The sequence below is a fragment of the Balaenoptera musculus genome, chromosome 18 (assembly GCF_009873245.2).
Source record: "Balaenoptera musculus isolate JJ_BM4_2016_0621 chromosome 18, mBalMus1.pri.v3, whole genome shotgun sequence".
Lineage (NCBI taxonomy): Eukaryota > Metazoa > Chordata > Mammalia > Artiodactyla > Balaenopteridae > Balaenoptera > Balaenoptera musculus.
The window spans coordinates 45,594,515-45,616,817 of NC_045802.1; the positions used below are offsets into that span (position 1 = coordinate 45,594,515).

The 22,303-nt window shown below is 34.9% G+C and overlaps 1 protein-coding gene across 1 annotated transcript in view; it reads right to left on the minus strand.

Annotated features, from left to right (window-relative positions):
* DACH1 (dachshund family transcription factor 1) overlaps positions 1 to 22,303 on the minus strand; it is a 411,546-nt gene that overhangs the window by 233,800 nt on the left and 155,443 nt on the right. Inside the window, exon 2 of the mRNA XM_036832080.1 lies at positions 6,270 to 6,385. Coding sequence (XP_036687975.1) covers positions 6,270 to 6,385 — 116 coding nt within the window. The remainder of the gene's footprint in view (positions 1 to 6,269; positions 6,386 to 22,303) is intronic.

Below are 22,303 nucleotides of genomic sequence, written 5' to 3' on the forward strand. Positions count from 1 at the left end.
GAAGTATAAATTTCATCAATCGATGATGACAGTGCTTAAATGTAGCCATAATAACCCACAAACAAACAAATAAATAATGCCCTCCATTTCCCGAGTGCACCTCCTTTAGGCACTAGACTCGGCATCTTTAATCTGGAGCCTAATTGTACTTAATAGGATTTTATAAGCTGCATTATAATGCCAGTGTTTAAATTTGTAACTCTGAGGCATAATCATGTCTCTCAGAAATCCTTTGCTAAACATATATTAGCCATATTCATTGAACAAATATTTATTTTGAATATCTGCTTGGTGGCAAGCCGTATTATACATAATGGGATACTATAGTAAACAAAAAATCACCAAAATCTGTTGGCATGCGTGTCTTCCACACCACACTTGGGGCCCTCATAATATCTCAACCAGGGACTTTCTGGGTGTGCAAGGCTGATAATGACCCCCGAAGTTATGCCCACATCCTAAATCTGGGAATCTGGGAATACCACTTTATATGGAAAAAAGTCTTTGCAGATGTGATTACATTGACGATTTTGAGATGGGGAGATGATCCTGGATTATCTGATGGGCCCTAAATACAATCACAAGTATCCTTTCAAGAGAGGCAGAGGAAGAAGTTATACACACACATGGACACACACACACACACACGCACACACACACACACACGACAAGGTGGAAATTAGAGCCACAAACCAAGGAAAGCTGGCAGTCTCCAGAAACTCAGAGGCAATGAAACAGATGCTCCCAAAGAGCCTCCAGAGGGAGTGTGGCCCTACCGATAGCTTGGTTTGGCCCAGTGATAGTTGATTTTGAACTTCTCCAGAATTCTGAATTAATTTTTATTTACTTTAGTCACCAAGCATGTGGTAATTTGTTACGGCAGCCACAGGAAACTAATAGAGTGTTCAATACAAGTTTTAAGACTAAATACATTACATGATGAAGTTTGGTATTAGGCTGGCCTTCCAAAATGGGAAAAAGAAGATATATTACTTAATTTTTCTCTTCAAGAAAAATTTAAAGGGAAACACACATGAAATACTGATAAGCTAAATGCATTACCCTCAAAATGTCCAGTGATTAAACTTTCACAAATATTCCCTACATATAAATTTATGAAAATGCATACTTACACATACTACATAAACTTCAGTGGTTTAAATAGTTTGTATCATATTTACTCTTTGAGTGAGGCATTCAATAGATTGCTATGTTTTAATTTGTGAGTGAAGAAGATCAATCCATTTGTGACTGTTTTACTTGTGCATTTTTCTGTTATTCTTACTTGTAAGTCCCCCCAGGGAATACAATGCATTTGTTATGATAAACTTCTCAATATGCAAAATATATTTACACACTAATTTTTTTCTCAGAAGTTGAAATGCTTAATGAATTTAAAATATTACAAATGCTGATACTACAAAAATAGGTAGTTTGGATGTTGTTGGTTAGTTGGTAATATTTAGCAAGAAAAATAAAGAATATAAACTTTGAAAATATGTCTTTGAAATATAAATCCACATGAGAATACTTTCCTATCATCTTTTTTTTTTTTCTTTTTTAAGAAAAGAATGTTTCAATGGGATGAACTCTGGTTAATATTGTCCTGGTCTAGTATTATTTTCAAAATGGTAAAATTGCATTTATAAGTTCTTACCTTCTAAGCATAGTGCATGTGTGTTCACAATTGCTTTTTTTTTAATCCTGAATTCATATTGATTATGTGCCTATGAGGTCACAGTGAGAGAAAAGATGTTTCTCAGAAGCAAAACTATGAATCATTCATTCATTTAATTTGAATATATTTGAAAAAATTAGGTAATGGATAACTTTTTTAATGTTAAATGCAAATATTTGAGATTCACGGAGTTACTTCTTAATACTTACATGAAAATTGTATTTCAAAACTAGTTTGCATTCTACCCTAAAGATAAAATCAGGAAGTTGGCCAAATATGCTATCCAAGTTGCACTCCTGGCACAGGAGGGGAGTATTTAGAATTCCTAAATAACCCTTTCCTTAATTGTAAAATACACATGATTCTATAAAAAGTATGAATGTTATTGGAACTCTGTTGCTAGGATGAATTTATTCCAAACTGGTATTTATTTTCAAAAATGATTTATGACATGTGCTCAGTCCAAATAAATGTAGGGAGCACTACAGGAGGTGTTGTGTTGTGAGATTCGACAAAGAGCCTTCTTTCTTTCATTAACTTCCACTTCTGGTTGCTATGGCATCCAGTGACAACCATAAATTTGGAAATTATCACCATCTGCCCACGCCCCCTTCTAAGGTTACACACAAGCCCACTTGAACAACCAAAGTGGCAAACAAAAACTCCATAAGCAATCTCAAAGTTTTTTCTTTTTCTCTTTTCATATTATAGATACCAAAATACATAATCTTAGGTCTGGAAAGCCACTTTTTAAAAATATAAAAACGGTCAGAATTTTTTCTGAAAAACAGATTCCTCAAGGAAAGATTATTATTTAACTCCAATGTTCAATTGTTGAAGAGAAAAGTGAGGGAATGATTAGAAACAAATTGACAGAGTTTTATAAATTGTCAAAATAAATAAATTTTTTCACAGGATCAATTTTTGCAAACTTGAAGGTAAATCTGCATCTTTTATGCTTTTCAAATGGTAATACTTGGAGTACAAAATCACAGTTCAATGTTTATAGCAGTCAATGATATAAATCTTAGAAAGGATTTGAGATTTGAGGGTGAGTTGTTTTCTTCTTTCTTTGTTTTTCTTTTTATTTTTTGAGATCTATATGTTTGTTTGTTTGTTTTGCTAGTTTTAGAAAAATGATTTCCAAGTCTTTAAAAGATACTGATATAACTATAGACTCCTGGAAAAAAATTTTTAAACTCACAGGTCAAAAATATAGTAGAAATGTCCTCAAACTAGTTTTTTTAATGTCAAAAATGTTGACATATAAGGTTTTCATTGTTTTAAAAAAATAACACATTTCATCTTTCCCATCTTGAGGAAAAAAAATAACATTTTATTTTTAAAGAAAGTAGCAAATATAAATAAAGTCCTGGGACAAAAAAGTCCATATGTCCATATTGAATTATATTCCCCAAGCAAAAGTACTCCTTGGGAGAAAGTGTTACACGCTCTTGAGAACTATAAGATTTCTTTAAGATAATCAAATTTCCAGTTAATGTTTTAAGATTGTGAATGACATTCTCCAAGGGGTGAAGATATTATTCTGTATTCTCTAAAATCTAAACTTCTCCATCTAGAAAAATTTTGTGTGAAAAGAGCAATCATATTGAATATAGTAAGACAGCACAATTCATGTGCAACAGTCAAATATATGGCAGCTTCAAATCTTTGGACAAATGTCTAAAAATTGAATTAAGTGAAATAGGCAAGAGTGAGCTCACACACCCTGTTTTAAAGCCATTCCCTGGGCTCTAGAGAGTATTAAACTGTCCAAAAGCCACTTCTTCAAATCTAATCTACTCTCCTGTTGAGTCTCCATTTCCTCATCTTTCTCTGGAACATGACTGCTGAAGGTCTGTTTCAACGTAATGCTTAATAAGCTTGAGAGAAACCCTGGTTTCTGGGGTCACAACATATCAGGAAGAACAAAAGTTTAAAAAGCATGTATGAGGAGACAGCACAGCAATTGAAATACATGAAATGATCCTGCTTCAAAAATGAATGTCCATAATAATGTGTCAAGTTTAAACTATCTTCAGTATCTCTGTTCACCAAGCTAGGGAAGTGTGTAAGATATTTCAGAAAGGGATTTATCAAAAATGACTTAATATTTTTTTAACATCTTTATTGGAGTATAATTGCTTTACAATGTTGTGTTAGCTGCTGCTGTTTAACAAAGTGAATCAGCTATACATATACATATATCCCCATATCCCCTCCCTCTTGCGTCTCCCTCCCACCCTCCCTATCCCACCCCTCTAGGTGGTCACAAAGCACCGAGCTGATCTCCCTGTGTGACACAGCTGCTTCCCACTAGCTATCTATTTTACATTTGGTAGTGTATATATGTCAATGCTACTCTCTCACTTCGTCCCAGCTTACCCTTCCCCCTCCCCGTGTCTTCAAGTCCATTCTCTACATCTGCATGTTTATTCCTGTCCTGCCCCTAGATTCATCAGAACCTTTTTTTTTTTTTTTACATTCCATATATGTGTTAGCATACAGTATTTGTTTTTCTTTTTCTGACTTACTTCACCCTGTATGACAGACTCTAGGTCCATCCACCTCACTACAAATAGCTCAATTTTGTTTCTTTTTATGGCTGAGTAATATTCCATTGTATATATGTGCCACATCTTCTTTATCCATTCATCTGTAGATGGACACTTAGGTTGCTTCCACGTCCTGGTTATTGTAAATTGTGACTTAATATTTTGATTTTGAGTTTCAGCTTATGATCTTCAGTTGTTTAGAAACTTCACTTACCCCAAAGTTACTTTATGGTCTTAATTATGTGAGGTGCTGTTATTCTTAGATTCTGATGACATCACCTTATCTCACCATTGCTTAGGTAGTGAAGTATTTATTGTTTTCACCTTAAAATGTTGGCAGGCAATTTGGAACCAGATCTTTTCTATTTTAATACAAAAATAATCTAGAACACTTTTCACCCAAAATATAACTGTGATTAGTGAGAATCAACACAAACTTATCAAATATAAAATAATGATTGTTAAAATGATTATTTTTTTAAAGCCCCAAAACGTATTCATTGAGAAGTTAAGTCAAAGACTCTTCCGTCTTTCTTCTAGCACACCTGAGTCTTTCAGTCATAAAACATGAAAAGTTAAGATCTTCTTTCCATCTTGACTATGTAGTACCAACCCCCTCCCTGCCCCGGCCAAATCTGCAAATCAGGAAATTTTATCTAGTTAAATAAAAACAGTTAAGCCTTAACAAAACGCTACCTACTTCTTTTCGAAATATCAATTTTGGAATTAGAATTTCAGGCAGTAGCATTCAGTTACTTGTGAATCATGACTAAAGTAAATGAAAAAAATGATACCTGCTCTGTAATTGGGTTGTTTTCAGCTATTGATGTTACTTTTCTGTTTCTCTATTTTTCATCTGCAAACATTAGCATAAAGATACAACTCTTCTTTGGAATGTGAATTATTTACTTTTAAGAACCTTTGGTACCTTACAAAAAATGTTAAATATATAAAATGAATAACTTTCAAATTCAACTCAGTGGGTATTTGATAAAGGTTCACAAAAGTGAACCAACTGTTAAGACGCTGCCACAAAAATAAAGGTGAGTTAAAAGAGCCATTGCTTCCAAGGAGCTTTCAACAAAGTATGGAATGTGAAATAAGATACCCATGATTATATTACAGCCTAGAGAAAGACAAATGTTACAAAAGAAAAAGCAAACATTTATATGGGAATTCAGAGAAAAAAATTAAGACTTTCTCCTTATTTTGCCAGATTATCTTTCCTGTTTCAGTCGTGTGAAATGACAATTACCTGTTTATACATCTATCTCCTCAATAAACTTTCATGATGGCAAGGATTAATACATACTATATGTTATATAATAATAATATCATTATTATCATAATTTTAATTTACTCTGAGTCTGGATGAAACATGGAAAGTGGGCAGACATGTGTAAGTATATAAAAGAATTAATGAACACATCCAGGTGGTGAAAATCAAATGAGCTGTTTTTCCATGCAGCACATTATGAAAGTTGTTTATGGTACAGAGCTTTTGTGGTCAAGACTATTCTTTTACTTGTACATTTTCAAAATTCTGGTGATAAACATCCTTCAAATGCTTCTAACAGAAATAGTTTAGGAAAAACAGGAGATATTTCTATTTGACATGGTTACAGTCTTTTGTTTGGATGCATGTTAATCTATTTTGTGAGTTTTTGTGGAATGAAATATAAACTTAGAATCCAGAGACCTGGGTTTGAATAACCACTGCCAGTGACCAGCTGATTGACCTTGGGAAAGTTACTGATTCTCTCTGAGCTTCAATTCCTTAACAGGAAAGTAGGGATAATAATCTGTCATTTGATATTAGCAAGAGGATTAATTAGAATAACTCCTAGCACTGTGTTCAGTTAAACTTCTTTAATTTTATTTCAAATAAAGAAATGATGATAATCATAATGCAGTTTTGAAATAAATTCTCATCAGTAACATTATCTTAGTGTGAACAAAATATAACTGATGAGTGTGAATATCTATGGCACTGGCTGATTTTGAATATTTTCGGCATCAATAGGTAGCACTCTTACCTGTTGGTGGGATTATCCCAGGAGACATAAGGCCTGGGACAGAATGTGGCATGATATGAGAGTTCTCTGGGGAGGTGACACTTTGAGTCCTCTTAGGAGGCCTTCCAGGTCTAGAACTGAAACAAACAAACAAAAAATTTTTACAATTAAGCTGTTGTCTTACACATCATTTCAAAGTTGTTTCAAGTGGTAACATGGCCTGTAAATAAATTTGTTTCAAGGACAGTTGCTTTTGCAGTTAGATGTAATAGACTTCCATCACTAATTAGATTACATGCTGAATTCATTTTCCTCATTGAAGATCAGCCACTCTTGATGCATAATTCATAGCCTGCACCTCGTTACCTGCTTCTTCATATTAATATCTATACACAGTTTGAATTGCCTCGTTTGCATATGCTAAAGTTCTGCATGCAACCTTCAGCACGAAAATTATGCACTAACTTGTAATAATTATTACAGTCAGCCTGCTATTGATTTATGAGAATTTTAAAAACCAAATATGTGTAGTACTTGTAATGAATGATATTTTAAGGTTCTTCAGGAAATTAAAAGGCAATGGCTGCCTAAGGAAATGTTCTGCTTGTTTGATTTAATACTACAGTTAGCTGGGAGGTGGAATGAAAGAGTGATTCAGACCTATAGCACATTTTTCGATGATATGTTTTATTACTTCGCACTGCTAGCCTGATATCTAGATGATAGATGACAATACGTATCTAATGTGTGAAAAGGTCTTGCAATTTCTTTATTTTTTGTCATTTAAAAGATAAGTCAAGTTATCATTTAACCCTTATTCTATTTAAATGAATAGCCCCACTAGGTTGCCTCACTTTAAATCTGCTAAAATACATTGGAAAGGCTTAGGATTATTTGTAGAACATCATTTAGAAACTGCCAGTGTAGCATCTTATATCTGCCTTTAGGATAAATAGAAATACTTTGTGTTTCAGCAGTACTTCTCCTTTGCTTGCCTATTGTACAATGATAAGTTTTAAAATTATAAAAGCAGAAGGTGAAAAGGATACAAATATTCAGCATCCTTGTATAAGGAAAACATGAAGAATACAGTATTAGCAACTTTTGAAACAAAGATAATTCGCATTGTTTCCACTGTCTGCCTCTGTATCATGAATATACATTTATGAAAGGCTTTTCCATCATTTTTCTGGCCAATATGTGCCAGGATATATCAAAACCTCCAGATACATCCTTCATAAGTTAACATCTCCATGTCAGCTTCAGCTGAGATCCTTTGCCTCATCAGAAGATTCAAAGATCCCACCTCTATTATTTAGCGTAAGTAATATATGTAGTCATTTAACAAATATTAGTAAGCTCTTGCTGTTTTCAAAGCAGTGCACCATGGAGGCTAATTTGGGAGAATGGGTTCTTAGTCTTCAGGAACTTATACTCTTGCCAAAGGGACAAATCTGGTGCAGAAAGAACTAGGGTGCAAACTAGAATATGCTGTGTCCTAAGCAAGTTGCAATCTGAACACTAATGGGAAGTTAGGCTGGATGATGATATGTTCCCTGTTGGAGATAAGATTTCATGGTCCTGGGAAGTTAGAAGAAAATTCTGAAGGATGGGTTGGACATGGAGAGAAAAAGAACGGAAGAAAGCACACTCCAGTGAGAATGTGTGAAAGGAAGGGAAACATGAAAATGTATGAATGTACAAGATTTTCTCCAGTGAGTTGAAACAGGTCAAATAAAATGAGGGGCAGAAATCCATACTGTTAGACTTACTGCCTAGGGCCAGATCCTGGAGGACTTTGAACCAAGAGCAAGTAGATTGTGCATTTGTTTTGCTAACCAATAAGGACACTGCCCTGTGTATTCTGAAGTATCTCTCTGGCTACTTATTCTTATTCTTCATTATTACTCTTCATTCTAAGCTGATTCCTTAACTCCTGTTATTTGCCATAAGACCATCAACAGCCCTCTAATAGTCTCTATTCTCCCTGAGTAATCTCTTTCATAAACATTACTGATATGTTAAGAAATAACAGCTAAATATATTATCTACTGCCTAAAGCTTCCTCCTGGGATTCAGACAGATTAATGTCTGTCTACTGGAAATCACTGCTTGGATGTTCTATAATAATCTAAGACTCAGCTTGTCCAAATCTGAATTCAGCATCTTCTCCATTAAAACCTATTTTTCCTTGGTTCAGCAAAATGTCACATAATTGACTAAGCCAAAAATCCAGCACTCAGCTGTCTTTCCCTTCCTTTCTACATTCAAACACCATCCCAATGGAAGATATCTCTCTACTCATTCTTTCTATCCCCACACCTATATTCCAGATCAATCCCTCCTTTTTTATTTGATCTACTATCACAGCTCTTCCAAGACCTACCTCCAGCTTTGTCCCACTCTAGAGCCTAGCGTGAAGTCTAGATAACTTTCCATACTGATTTTGGAATGATTTTTTTAATGCAAATTTAATCCTGTTTTCCAACTGCGTAAAGATATCAATAGTTCCCTAGAGCACTGACACTCCTTAGCACAGTACCAAGGCCTTCCAATACTTGGCTCCTGTCTACTTTTCCAATCTCTTCTTTTTATTCCTACATTCATGGCTTATATTTGGCCCTAATGAATTTATTAACAATGTCCCATGTTGCTTTGGTCTCCTATGACACCACCTTTTGGTCTCCTATTACACTACCTCTATTGCAACCTGCCTCCTTTGCCACCAAAGCCTTTTACTACATCCCATCCTCATCCCCATTTTACCTGACTAAACCTTCATCATCCTTCTAACTAACCACTTCTAGTGAGTATTCCTTGTATGCACTATGACAGCTCATGGTGAGCAACTCTATTATAGCCCTTTCTGCCCTGACTATATTAATCTGCTTATTTGTTTCACTCCCAAGGCTCTGTGGCAGAAAGTGTACAAAATATGTCTTTTGTGCTTAAAACAGCTCAGTGCCTGGCTCACTGTATGTATTTAAATACATTTTAACCCGATTTATTAAGCCCAATTCTTCAAATTCCTCATCAGTTCCAGTAGTCTCCATGTTTCCAGGAAATGAAAAGTGAGATGCAAAAAAAGTTTGGGATTCTGAGTCTAAAGAAGCTAAATACACATCTGAAGCTCAGAGAAAAAGAACACAAGTATTGAGAGATCGCAAGCAAGATGTTGTGGAGAAAGTGGGAAAGGAAAAGGAAGTTAAGATTTGAAAGTTTTAGTTCTTTAATTTGTTTTGCTTTTAAAGAAGGTGAAACTGTTTAGCAGTACTTTATTATTGAGGCCACAGGAGCTGTCCTCACAGCCCTCACTCTGGAAGTAGAATTCAGGCTACTAAGTAGGAACACTTTATTTCACACTGTGATTAGAAAAGACCCAGTGGGTTCTTTTTACCCCAGATAGCTCCTGTCCAAATCTATCACATTGCCTCCAATTCCACTAATAGAGATTTACTGCTTTTAGTCTTGAAGCTTTAAGATCTTTTCAAGCCTTCCATTAAAATGCAAATACCCTTGGTGGTGGTAGCACCCTAAAGCCATCTACTCACACCCTACTAGGGATTACTTTACTATTAGGGGAGAGTACAATCTTGAGATATCTATGCAAAGAATTGAGAATGGGGGCAGGGGGGCGCTCCACAGAAAGATTTGGAAGAAAAGCCAAGTCATTTATCCTTTTGCCTAAGAACAAGAGGGAAGCTCTTCTTGGAGTTATACAAGACTTCCTGGTGTAGAGGAAGTTAGACGTTTTATTTATTAACAAGACTTTCCTCTATCCCTTCACGACCTAAGTTAGGTCCCCTTATTGACAGCCTTGATGTTTTACCCTTACTGCAGTCTTGGTCACTAACTGCTAGAGGGTTTAACTCCAGAAGATCTAGGAAGATAAATTAATTGTAAAATACTTGAATATTTAAATTACTTTCAGTAGAGCTTTAGGGAACTTCCAGGAGAAGCTGTGTAGTACCGTGGTCAGAAGCACGGGTTGTATGGTCTTGACATGTCTAGCTTTAAATACTGGCTCCACCTCTTTACTAGAAGGTGTGGCCTTGATCAAGCCACCTAATGTCTCTGAATATCTGATTAAATCAAGATTGTTTTTAAAAAGTGGACCTGTATGCTTTGTTAGAAATAAGTTGTACTTGGAAAGAAAAAGAATAACTTAACTGAAAAGAGGACGTGAAAGAATTAGCAAAAGCACTTCTTTTGGGAATGATCAGTTGCCTCAACAGCAGACACCTTCAAGCCTCTTTACTTAACCCAGCTTTTCCCCCAGAGGATCAGAGCAGCTGAACTCTCCTAGTTCTAATCAAAGCAGAAGACCTCACTTAAATAAATTATTACTCTTAATAGCTTGACTGAAATCAAAATTTATGACTTTGGTAATTGTTTGTGGCAAGCTTCACACATGAGCCATACTGCACCCTTTAGTATTTTCAACGATTTGCATTAAAAGAGCAGAGCAATCACTTAGAGATGGCCACACTTGGCGTCTCACAGTGGATACAGTGGATTCTCACGCTTGGTAGGAATCCACTCTGGCACATCCTTTCCTGCAGTTCTGATTTTAAAAGATTTCTTTTTCAGATAGATCACTGGGTAGACGTCCCTCCTTACTCTACATCATTAAATCAGTCTCAGGCTAATTTCTGTCTCTCTCCCTCAACTGTACGATATTTACCAACTCTTCCTTGTCCCGTTAGTGTGTTTACTCACAGTGAAGTCAAAATCTAACTTAAAGAGGCTAAGTTCATCAAAGGAGGGAGAGGCATTTGAAATACTACAGGAAGGTACAGTACATTTTTTTCAACTCCTAACCTCCACGAACACCATCTTCTGTGAACCTCTTCAGTACTTTTTAAGAAATTAAGTTCCATTCTCCTCCTGAGATTTGGAGCAGAGAGGCCCGTGAAATCCAGAAAGAGATTGTGATGGCTATAAACTGGGAAATGAGAAAGTAGCTGCTAAGCAGAAATTTGGGTTCCAAGTCCTACCTGTCTAAAGAAACGAAAGAAGGGTTCCATTCAATCATTCAATTCCTTCAACCATCTGTCTAAAAGAAAGGAGCTACTGTACAACAAGCAATGAGCTAGACATTAAAGTTGTAAAACAGAGACACTCCTTTCTTTGAGGAGGAAGATAAAATTAAATAGCCTGTGGGATAACAATGAAGAAGAAAAATACATGGCAGCAAGTGAGCATTGATTTTAGTCTTGGGACACAACAAGCATTTAGGGGTGAAAGAGTCTTGTTCCATTAATCTACAAGAGATTTGCCCTCTCCAATCTATTCACCCCAGGAAAGCACCAATTGTGTGTTGATATCCTGCATAATTTTTTCTAGTAAACTTCTTCTACAAAACCAAGCCAAGAAATACGAGAAATATATATATTCACATATACAAGTCATATATATATTATTATTTCTGATTGAAAAAGTACAATTTGCTTAATGATTTATATACCCACTTGAACACTATGGAGTCAGAAAAAGTGGGGATGTTTATGAGTAATTTATGATAACAGAAAAAAGTGCTTACGTTCTAAGTGAAAAAGCAAGATACAAACCTGCACATATGGCATACCAGAGCACAAGAGAGAGAAATTAAGTAAAAAATGCAATAAGTATGCATATACAAAAAGAAAGACTAGACGGAAACATAGTAGACTATTAGGAGGAATTATCACTGGATGCAGAATTACAGTTTTTCTACATCTGAAGATTTTAGTTTCTCTGTCATAAGCATGTACTACATTTAACATATAAAGACAACTTTTAAAATTAATTTGTTTAACACTTCAGTACTCTGGCCATATATTTCAAATAATTCATTGTGGACAAATCACGATTCTGGCTAAACTTGATCAGTGCCTGAGGATTACCTCTAGCCATAGCAGAAACCAGATATAATTTATCCTCTTTATCTTTCTTTTTTTTTCCATATCAGTTCTAAAATATTTAATAAAAAGCAGATGATTATATGTAAAAATATTACCCTTGTGAGAACTATAAAATTAATCTAAAATATGAAAAGTACAAATACTCATTCATATCTTCCAGATCAAATCAACCTCATGAAATAGATCCATCAAAATAAAAGAACACAAAGAACTTCCCAAGATTAATGTATGTATACATTTCACCAAAAGTCATAGCAGATTTATAATACTCAGGTTATAAATGGGTAGTTTTCCCTTAGAAGGATCTTGTTAACTTGCTAGTTGAATTTCTTTTTTCAGTTTTCTGAAAGGCTGATTAGCCTTTTTTATGATTAGCATTATTTTCCCTTTGCATGAAGTTCTTTCCTACGGTTGGCAAAATTTTGAAAGATACATTACTTTTTGCAATGATGACAAATTTGAGCACTTTCTCAATCTCATATCCCACATTTGTTTAGACACATTTTTGTATTTTCTGTGTAGGTATGTGTCCCAGACATGTGTACTTCTCAGTACAAATAGGTTATGAACTAACTCATAAAAGAGACGTTTTCCACCATCACCAAAATACTGAGTCCCATGGGGCAAGCACTTGAAATATCACCAGCTGCCCACTTGGAAAGCACCCACAGATTACTGGCTCATGAGCACGAAACACACAACATTCCCTCAACTCTTTACATGGCAGGTGTTATAGACTGAATTATATTCCCCCCAAATTCTTATGTTGAAGACCTAACCCCAATGTGATGGTATTTGGAGATTGGGCCTTTGGTAGGTAATTAGGCTTAGATGAGGACCTATCAGTAAGACCCCCACGAAAGGATTAGTGTTCTTATAAGTAGAGATGTCAGGGAGCTTGCTTGCTCTCTCTCAGCCCTGTGGGGACACAGTGACAAGGCAGCTGTCTACAACCCATGAAGAGAGCCCTCCCCAAAACTGACCATGCTGGCACCCTGATCTCAGACTGTCAGCCTCCAGAACTAGGAGGAGATAAATTTCTGTTCTTTAAGCAACCCAGTTTATGCTATTTTGTTTGGCAACCTGAGCAAGACTAAGACAGTAAGCAATTCTATGCATTAACTGAACAAATACATACACAAATACACAAAATAAAATTCCCTGTAAAAAAGAGCTAAAAATAAATTTTAAAAAAGGTTCTGTGTTCAAATAAACCTGGCAAATGCCCCATTAAACTTATTAATCATACATATATTTTGCGGAAAAACTTCACAAGTTCCTAAAGCCTTTTTTTTAAATAAGTTTATTTATTTGTTTGTTTATTTATTTTCGGCAGCATTGGGTCGTCGTTGCTGCACGCAGGCTTTCTCTAGTTGCGGTGAGCGGGTTCTACTCTTCATTGAGGTGCGTGGGCTTCTCATTGCAGTGGCTTCTCCTGTTGCTCAGCATGGGCTCTAGGTGCGCGTGCTTCAGTAGTTGTGGCACGCGGGCTCAGTAGTTGTGGCCCGTGGGCTCTAGAGCACAGGCTCAGTAGTTGTGGCACACGGGCTTAGTTGCTCCGCGGCATATGGGATCTTCCCGGACAGGGGCTCAACCCGTGTGCCTTGCATTGGCAGGTGGATTCTTAACCACTGCACCACCAGGGAAGTCCCCTTCCTAAAGCTTTTAATATTTTTGTTTTTGTTTTGTGGATCAATTTCTCAGAGCTTTCACTATGCTAGAGTGTACTATAAATCTCTAAGAACGTGGTGAAATAGGCATTTACTAAATTACTAAACTTCGTTTACCATGAAACCTGTTATTTCCATAGAGTCTGTTTAGAGACTTGTGCTCACGGTATGATTATATTCAAATTATAAAAATTCCTCATCTCTCAACATTACGAAGCCATGCTCTGTGTCATAGGTCATATGACAATTGTCACATGAGAAGTATTCTCCAGGGACAAGGAAAGCAGCAATTCACATATTCTATAGAGTTGATATGAGTTGATAATTACTCAAAACACAAGGTCAACATGAGTAAACTGGAATCATTACAAACAGAAAACAAACAGGAGTTGAAATTAGCTACTCTTGTGAGGAGGAATTATTGCTGACTCTGACTTCAAAACTCACACTATCCAGACCTCAAGTAGTACAGGAAATTTATTTTATATGAATCCTGTTTCAAAGGTCATTGACAAAATTTCTGAGGTCTCCAGCTCTGTTGGAGCTATTAAATACTGAATAGGAATTACCCCAAAATAAAAGTTAAAACATACTGGAATGTAACTAAGCTATACTGAAGCATTTGTATATTGTGTTAACAATTAATTACAGTTCAATGTACTAAAGAGAGTCTCTGTTTGATAGGTTACATACTTAGGATTATCTAGCCCCTAAAGTTTTTAAGTCCCCACTCCCCTTTCATAGGATCTATATGTGATAGCCACATTAAGAAGATTCTTTAAAATCCATGAAATGGATTAGTTATATTAATCTTAGAATTAATATATTAATCATGGATTTCTTAACTTAATGAATATATTTTTTGATATTAAGTTTTTATCAAATCAGCGATCTCATATTCTCCTCTCAATCTGAGTTATTTATTCACATCAATGGTAAATGACACTTTATAAAGTATATCTAGTGATTTATCACAAAAGTATATTCATATTTTTTAAATATTTTGTGGAATTAAGAGTAACTTAATGTAATTAAAGTTTAAATTAAAGAATATAAAATTTTAACACTATTTATTTTTACCTTTCCATTGCATACGTTATACATCAACATACATGATATTTCTTACAAAGAGGATACTGTTTGTAAATTGTATTTAATGACATGTTTGTCTAGAGAGCCAAATATTTTTAACCTTTTAATCACCTTATTATTTTCTCTACTTCCCATAAGCCTTCCAAGCTACAGATAAATCTACCCACAGCACATCTGTTTCAAAATTATCTGCAAAGAATAACTGAAATCCCCTAAGGGGCAAATCCTAAAATAATGAGAAACAAATGTAAATGGCTTTCTTAAAGTTTTGGGATGAGTTAGTACTTTATTGGCCTCTTTCTCACAGTTTCTGTCATACTTCAAAACCATATTCTATAAAATTTAAATTTAATATTAAAAAATATTCCAGCTAAGACATTTAATATCTAAACCAATCTTTTATTCAACCTCTGGACTCCTAGTCACAAAGAAAAAAGTTTCATTTCTTGTAATTTTTCCGTTTGAATTTCAAATGACTACATCCTCTCTGCAATTAATGTTGGTTATATTTTGTCTGAACCAAAAGCAACGTATTTAGTCTTTTATCTCACTGGGACATGCCATAACCCTGTTCATATATGTGCAATGGCTCTGTTTTTGCAGATCATCTTGAATTTGGCCCCAATATATGTTCATTGCTCTAATCTCAAAATAATATCCAATTCTTCTCTGTAGGAGATGCCATTTCCAACACTCTGAATGCCCTTTTCCCAAATGTTTTCATTTTATTTTGGAATAGTACATTAAATAATAAAATAGTCACAGTTGTATTATGTTGTGTAACCCCTAGGCCCTGTGCTAAGTTCACTATGTCATCTAACCCTTTTAATATTCATAACACACCTTTAAGACAGGTATTATTGTTATCCTTATTTAACTGATAAGGAAACTGAGATACAAGAAAGTAAAATGCCTTACTCAATATGCCACACATAAAAAGTAATAGAGTGGAGTTGGGTAAGGGGAAGGATAAATAGACACAGCACATAGGATTTTTATGACAGTAAAAATACTCTGCGTTGATACTACAATGGTGTATACATTTGTCCAAACCCATGGAGTGTACAACACCAAGAATGAACCCTACTGTAAAAGATGGACTTTGAGTGATTATGATGTGTCAATGTAAGTTCATCAAATGTAACAAATGTACCTCTCTAGTGGAGGATGTTGATAAAGTGGGAGGCTACGCATGTGTAGGAGAAGGAACTATATGGAAATTCTCGGTATCTTTTGCTGTTTTGCTGTAAACCTAAAACTGATCTAAAAACAATTAAGTCTTAAAAAAAAGTAAGACTTGTGAACCAAGGCAATCTGGTCTAGAAGCCAAGCCCTGAGCACGAAATCTGCCTTTGTTCCGTATTTGTTGGTTAATTTAGTCAACAAACAAATGTTAATGTGCCTGACCTTCCAATGTGAGCTGGAAATACTAACAAGATACTACCCCTGACTTTAAGTAGCTTTCAATCGATTTGGGGGAATTACTGGATTGGCCAAAAAGTTCGGGTTTTTCCATAACATCGTAGTAAAAACCTGAACGAACTTTTTGGTCAGCCCAATAGATATATATATAAAGAGTTACAATAAATCTTGTTAAATACCTCAGGGAAGATGAGGTGTGAGCAAACAGGAATTAGTCAACTGAAGAAGAGGAGGGGTTGCTAAGTAAGGAAAGACCACAGAGGCACATCCCTGCCTTACACACACACACACACACACACACACACACACACACACTTCTGTAATGACATGCTGAACTACTCAAACCCATGCTCAGTTGTCCTTCCTTAAAATGGTATCACACAGTCTAGCACATGATCATTTTCGAATAGTTTCATAGGTCATTATCTCATCTCTCCATACTGTCTCCATTCTTCAGACTTTGAGAAAAATGTTAAGACATGTAATAGGCTCTGATTTTTGGTTAAATGTCTTCAAGACATTATGATTCATTTAATTACTTTAAATGTATCTCTTTTTTGTGATGTTTCATTTTAGAGGAATTAAAAAGGAGCCCAAGTTGGTGTTATGTAATTAACTCTGTAGATAAAATCTGACTCCAACCAGTAGCTGATCTATCCCCCTTTCAAAAGTTTACTTTAACAGGGGTGTGTATCCATAAAAGGAAATTCATAAATGACTCAAATGAGTTTTATTTCATTTTTCTATAATATGTACAATCTCAATCTTAACCAAAGTTGCTACTATATGTTTTGAATATACGAGAAAAAAATATTTTGTAAAGAAAGGATAGCTAACCAACAATAAGGAATGAAGAAACTATAATAAGTGTGCATCAGTCTTTATGTTCTAAAGTAATCACAACCATAAATTTCTGGCAAAGTAACTAATCTACACACACACACAACAATTTGCTATAAGCATTTTCACACATAAGTCACAGAAGTAGAAACAATATTTATCTTAAACTCTTGATCTTTTGAGATGTAGTTTCAAATGAGGGTTAAAAGCAGAATCTACTAAACCAGAACTCAGAAAATCTTGTCTTCCTGCTTGTGAATGCAGAGGTAAGATGGCTGACTCAAACTAAAATGTGTGTTTTCACCCTTCACTGACAAGTTATTTGTTTGCTACCTCTGGAGAAAATGTACATAACTAATTTATTTGAGAAACCTGTTAGAAAAAAAAATACATCCTCCATTCTCCTCCACTGTGTAACGCATGGGGAGCTGTCAAGAAATGTAGTCATGAAGCACAGAGATTCAGATACACCCCAGAATTCAGAGACCTCCTGACAACTTTCTGATACTCCCAGGAGGATTCTGGGCCTATGAACTAATGAAGGGATTAGATTAAGACAAAGCTATGCTGTTTCTAGCCTGTAGAGATTCAAAAACATACTTAATATGTTACCTGGCATAGATGTTACATAAGCACCAAACATTGCTATTAGTATTATTTACATTAATTGAATTCTATTTAATACTTTATGAAAGTGTTTTCTTTAATGAATGGTCTTTTAGTACTAATGTTTGACATTATAAAAAATTATGATGTAAACTGCCTGCACCACAGAGTTGAAGAAGACGTTGGCAAATGTTCTTTCAAGCTTGAATAGACATTGTTTTATCATGGGATTCTTTCCCCTGCAATACTGTGCACAGGCTGCTTTTAAAATCCCAATCATTCTGCTAATAATTCCTATGTTCTCTAATTTATTTATTCATTCCCAAATCATAATCTAAAATACTAAAAAGTTTTGCCTTAATATTGTTGTTTAAATTGACTAAGTAATAATAGTTTACATTTAAAGCTGGCCTATTTATGTGCAACAGGAATTCTTTTGAGCACTTCTGAGGGTTAATTTTGTGAGATGCAGACATTATTATTTTCGTTTTATAAATATGGAAACTGAGGCAAAGACGTTGAAATATAGTGTTACTACGAATAAAAGTATAGATTTTCTTATTCATTAGTTCAAATGGAAAAACTTTCTTGATTAAGTCTTGTGCCAGACATTTTATTATAGAGCAGTCTATTACACTTCGACTTTTTAAAACAGAACATAGAGAGCTCCATATTTCGGTCAATTTCTTCATCTTTCTCTTTGTTAGAAGACTTTCTGATATTGAAAATTCTGCCTCAGTTTTATGATCAGAAAAACGTCTCTCAAAGTCCATGACTATAGATCTGATGACTTACCCCATTGTGTTCCTTCCCACATTATTAGAGCCCACAGACATGTGCTGGGTAGCCACTGGGTGGTTAAGACCCATCATATATGCCATGACAGAGAGAAGGACACAAAAATGCAACACTTTCTCAAAAAGAAGCTTCTTGTTTGTAAAATATGCAGTTATTTTATGACACGAAGTCTCAAGTGATTATTTTTAAAGAGGATAAATTTTCAGATAATATAAAGAAAGAAGTGGCATTTGTGGTAAGTCTTGAAACAGGAGTGTGATTTTGACTGAGGGAGATAAGGTGAGAAGAAGGTGTTGAAGGTTTTCGAATGGCAAGGTCAAGGGCTCCAAGGCAAAAAAGTACATAGTGCATGGGGAATGGTGGGTGGGCTAAAGCCTCAATGAATGCTCCATCTGCACAGTATTTCTAGGCCATTTTGATGGATTTATTATGTTTCTTACATGTTTTACAGTCCCAGGTGTATTGTAAGGCCTTTGAGCACCACTGTTCCCCCCCCCCCATTTCCCATATAGTGGGCAGCTAATAGTGTGTGTCCAATAGTGATAACTAACTCAACTGAAAGGAGTGGGTAAGCTTGGTAAGTGCAGATCATGTTGTAAGAGGCAAGGCAAGTATTGAGTGTCTAAATGGGACATTCAAGAAAGGAAATGTATGATCTAATTATAACATTCATACTTGTGATAGTTCATGAAGTATAATGGCTCACAATTTTGCAGATTTTCATGAGATTAGAGTGAAAATTAAGTTTGCTGCTATTGTCAAGAAAGAGATTAACAATTTTTTTATACAGCAGGTTCTTATTAGTTACCTATTTTATACATATTAGTGCATATATGTCAATCCCAGTATCCCAATTCATCCCACCACCACCACCCCCCCTCACTTCCCCTCCTTGGTGTCCATACGTTTGTTCTCTACATCTGTGTCTCTATTTCTGCCTTGCAAAACAGTTCATCTGTACAATTTTTCTGGATTCCACATACATGTGTTAATATATGATACTTGTTTTTCTCTTTCTGACTTGCTTCACTCTGTATGACAGTCTCTAGGTCTATCCACGTCTCTATAAATGACCCAATTTCGTTCCTTTTTATGGCTGCGTAATATTCCATTGTATACATGTACCACATCTTCTTTATCCATTCGTCTGTTGATGGGCATTTAGGTTGCTTCCATGACCTGGCTATGGTAAACAGTGCTACAATGAACACTGGGGTGCATGTGTCTTTTTGAATTATGGTCTTCTCTGAGTATATGCCTAGTAGTGGGATTGCTGGGTCACATGGTAATTCTATTTTTAGTTTTTTAAGGAACCTCCATACTGTTCTCCATAGTGGCTGTATCAATTTACATTCCCACCAACAGTGCAAGAAGATTCCTTTTTCTCCACACCCTCTCCAGTATTTGTTGTTTGTAGATTTTCTGATGATGCCCCCAAATTTTTATATCTAATAATTGCTGAATTTACTATGTGATTGTCATTATGCTAAACACTCTGACATGCATTATATGATTTCACCGTCACAATAACTCTGTCAGATAAATATTGTCATTATGCCCCTTTTACAGATGGATGGAATGATTATGGGAGGGAGAATAAGTAACTTGACTAGGTCATGGACTGAGATGAACAGAACCACATCTGACTGAGCCACAGCCCACTCTGAATCACCATGCTAATCATAAAAATGTTTCTACCCTGAAGAAATTTACATCAGAAGTAAATATCCATTGGTACATGATTTTTGAAATTCACTTTCAAGCTGTATTTCTCATCTACAACTCTAAATATATTTATTATTTTGAAATGTATTTCCTATTTTGAAAGCTTGCCTCCATACCTTTGCACTTGCTATTGCTACTTTCTAGAATGCTCTTCAGTAACACGTCTGTATGCCTCACCTTCCCCAGCCCCCAAATAACATAGCACTGGGTTCAGTTAATAGTTCACCTCCTGCACTCTGATGTCTTTTTAGCCTGAGTGTTGTTCAGGAATACTACATACTTATTTATTTATTAGTAATATCTGTCCAGATAGGTTCTATGTGGGCAAGGATATTTGAATGTGTTTTGTTCACCACTGTATTCCCAGAATATAGGAAGAGTGTCTGGCACAAAGTAAGGACTCAATAAATATCTATTAAATGAAAAAAAATGAATGAATGAGTGCATGGAGGAAAAAACAGATGCTCATTGCTGATCTATGGCCATTGAAGTCTACACTGCCTTAGTAGCTATTTAAGTGCCTGAGAGGCTGGGGCTATGGCATGTCAGAGTGTTTTGTATGGTGTCAATTTGATAATGATGATAAAGTGGAAGGCTGCTGAGTTATTGCCCTTTTTGCATTATCCTACCTCTAACTGAATGCTCTGAATCTGTCTTCGCTCTTCAAAATGATGTGGTTGGAAAGAGAATACTCCATAAATTTTTAAGTTGATGGCAATCTGTGGCTCTTGAAATCATCAACCAAGGTATCGCACTTCTAAATATGCACATTTCTGAATTTAGTTTAAAAAATCTAGACACATGTACTTGAAAATTTATTTCACACTTCCATAATAAAGTGTACATTTCTAATCATTTGGTTTAATCTATGCTTCTATGTCATCAAAAATAAACCATCTTTGGATTAAACTTTATTCTCACAGATTCCACCTTACATACACACGGTTATATACAAAAGTCCTAAATTATTACATTTCAATCCACTAGAAGTCTATGTTACATAAAGTATGGTGTCAGAACAATTTGCTAGTTATTTGAAAAGTTCAGATAGATTTGCATTTTATGCATTTAAAGAAGTAGATTAAGTAATTACATGCTTAACAACTGCAGAAAAAATTGCAAAAAAGCCAAAAACAAAAACTATCCTTGAGATAAGATAGAGCTTTATAAGCATGGCATTAGTGCTAGAAACTATTTAAAAAAAGATTGATAGAATTATCTGTGCAGAAATTAAAAACATATTTAGGAAAGCTAAGGTTGGAAGATAAGTAACAAGATAGGAAAATATATAAATCAAAAGCAAAGGATTCTTGAGCTTAATTTATAAACAATGAAGAATCCAATATTAAATGGCAAAAAATATGAACAGAAAAAAATAATTAAAAATAATACTTAGTTAATTAACTTACAAAAATATACAACCTCACTAGTAAATAAGGAACTAAAGATCAAATCAAACATAAAATATCAATTATGTCCATCACATTGGCAAAGCTAAAAAAATACTGACACTATACTAGTAGAAGTATGTATATTGCATAATATTTCTCAAGGCCCATTTTGTCTAACGTATCAAAATTTAAAATATGAATACTTTTAGCCCAATACTTTCAAACTGACAAATCTAAGAATTCATCCTGAGGTAATGTGAGACAGAGGCTATGTAAGAATAAAACCTTAGATGTTCATACAAATGTGTTGAGTAGAATAAATTACAATGTATCCTAGACTGAAATTCCAATAGGTCATTAAAATTATATATTAGAAAGCTAGATAAAAGGATACAGAAACACATCCATGGTAGATTTTTATGTTTTATAACAAATTAGACTACAGTATGATCATATTTTATACATGCTATCAGTGGTTTTCTTCTTATATGTGATCGTATCTTTGCTTTCTTACTTGTTTCTTGAAATTTTCTAAACATTTGGCAATGAACGTTTTTTTAAAATCAGAAAAACACTGAAATAGAGAATCCAGAGATGGCTTCAGTGGT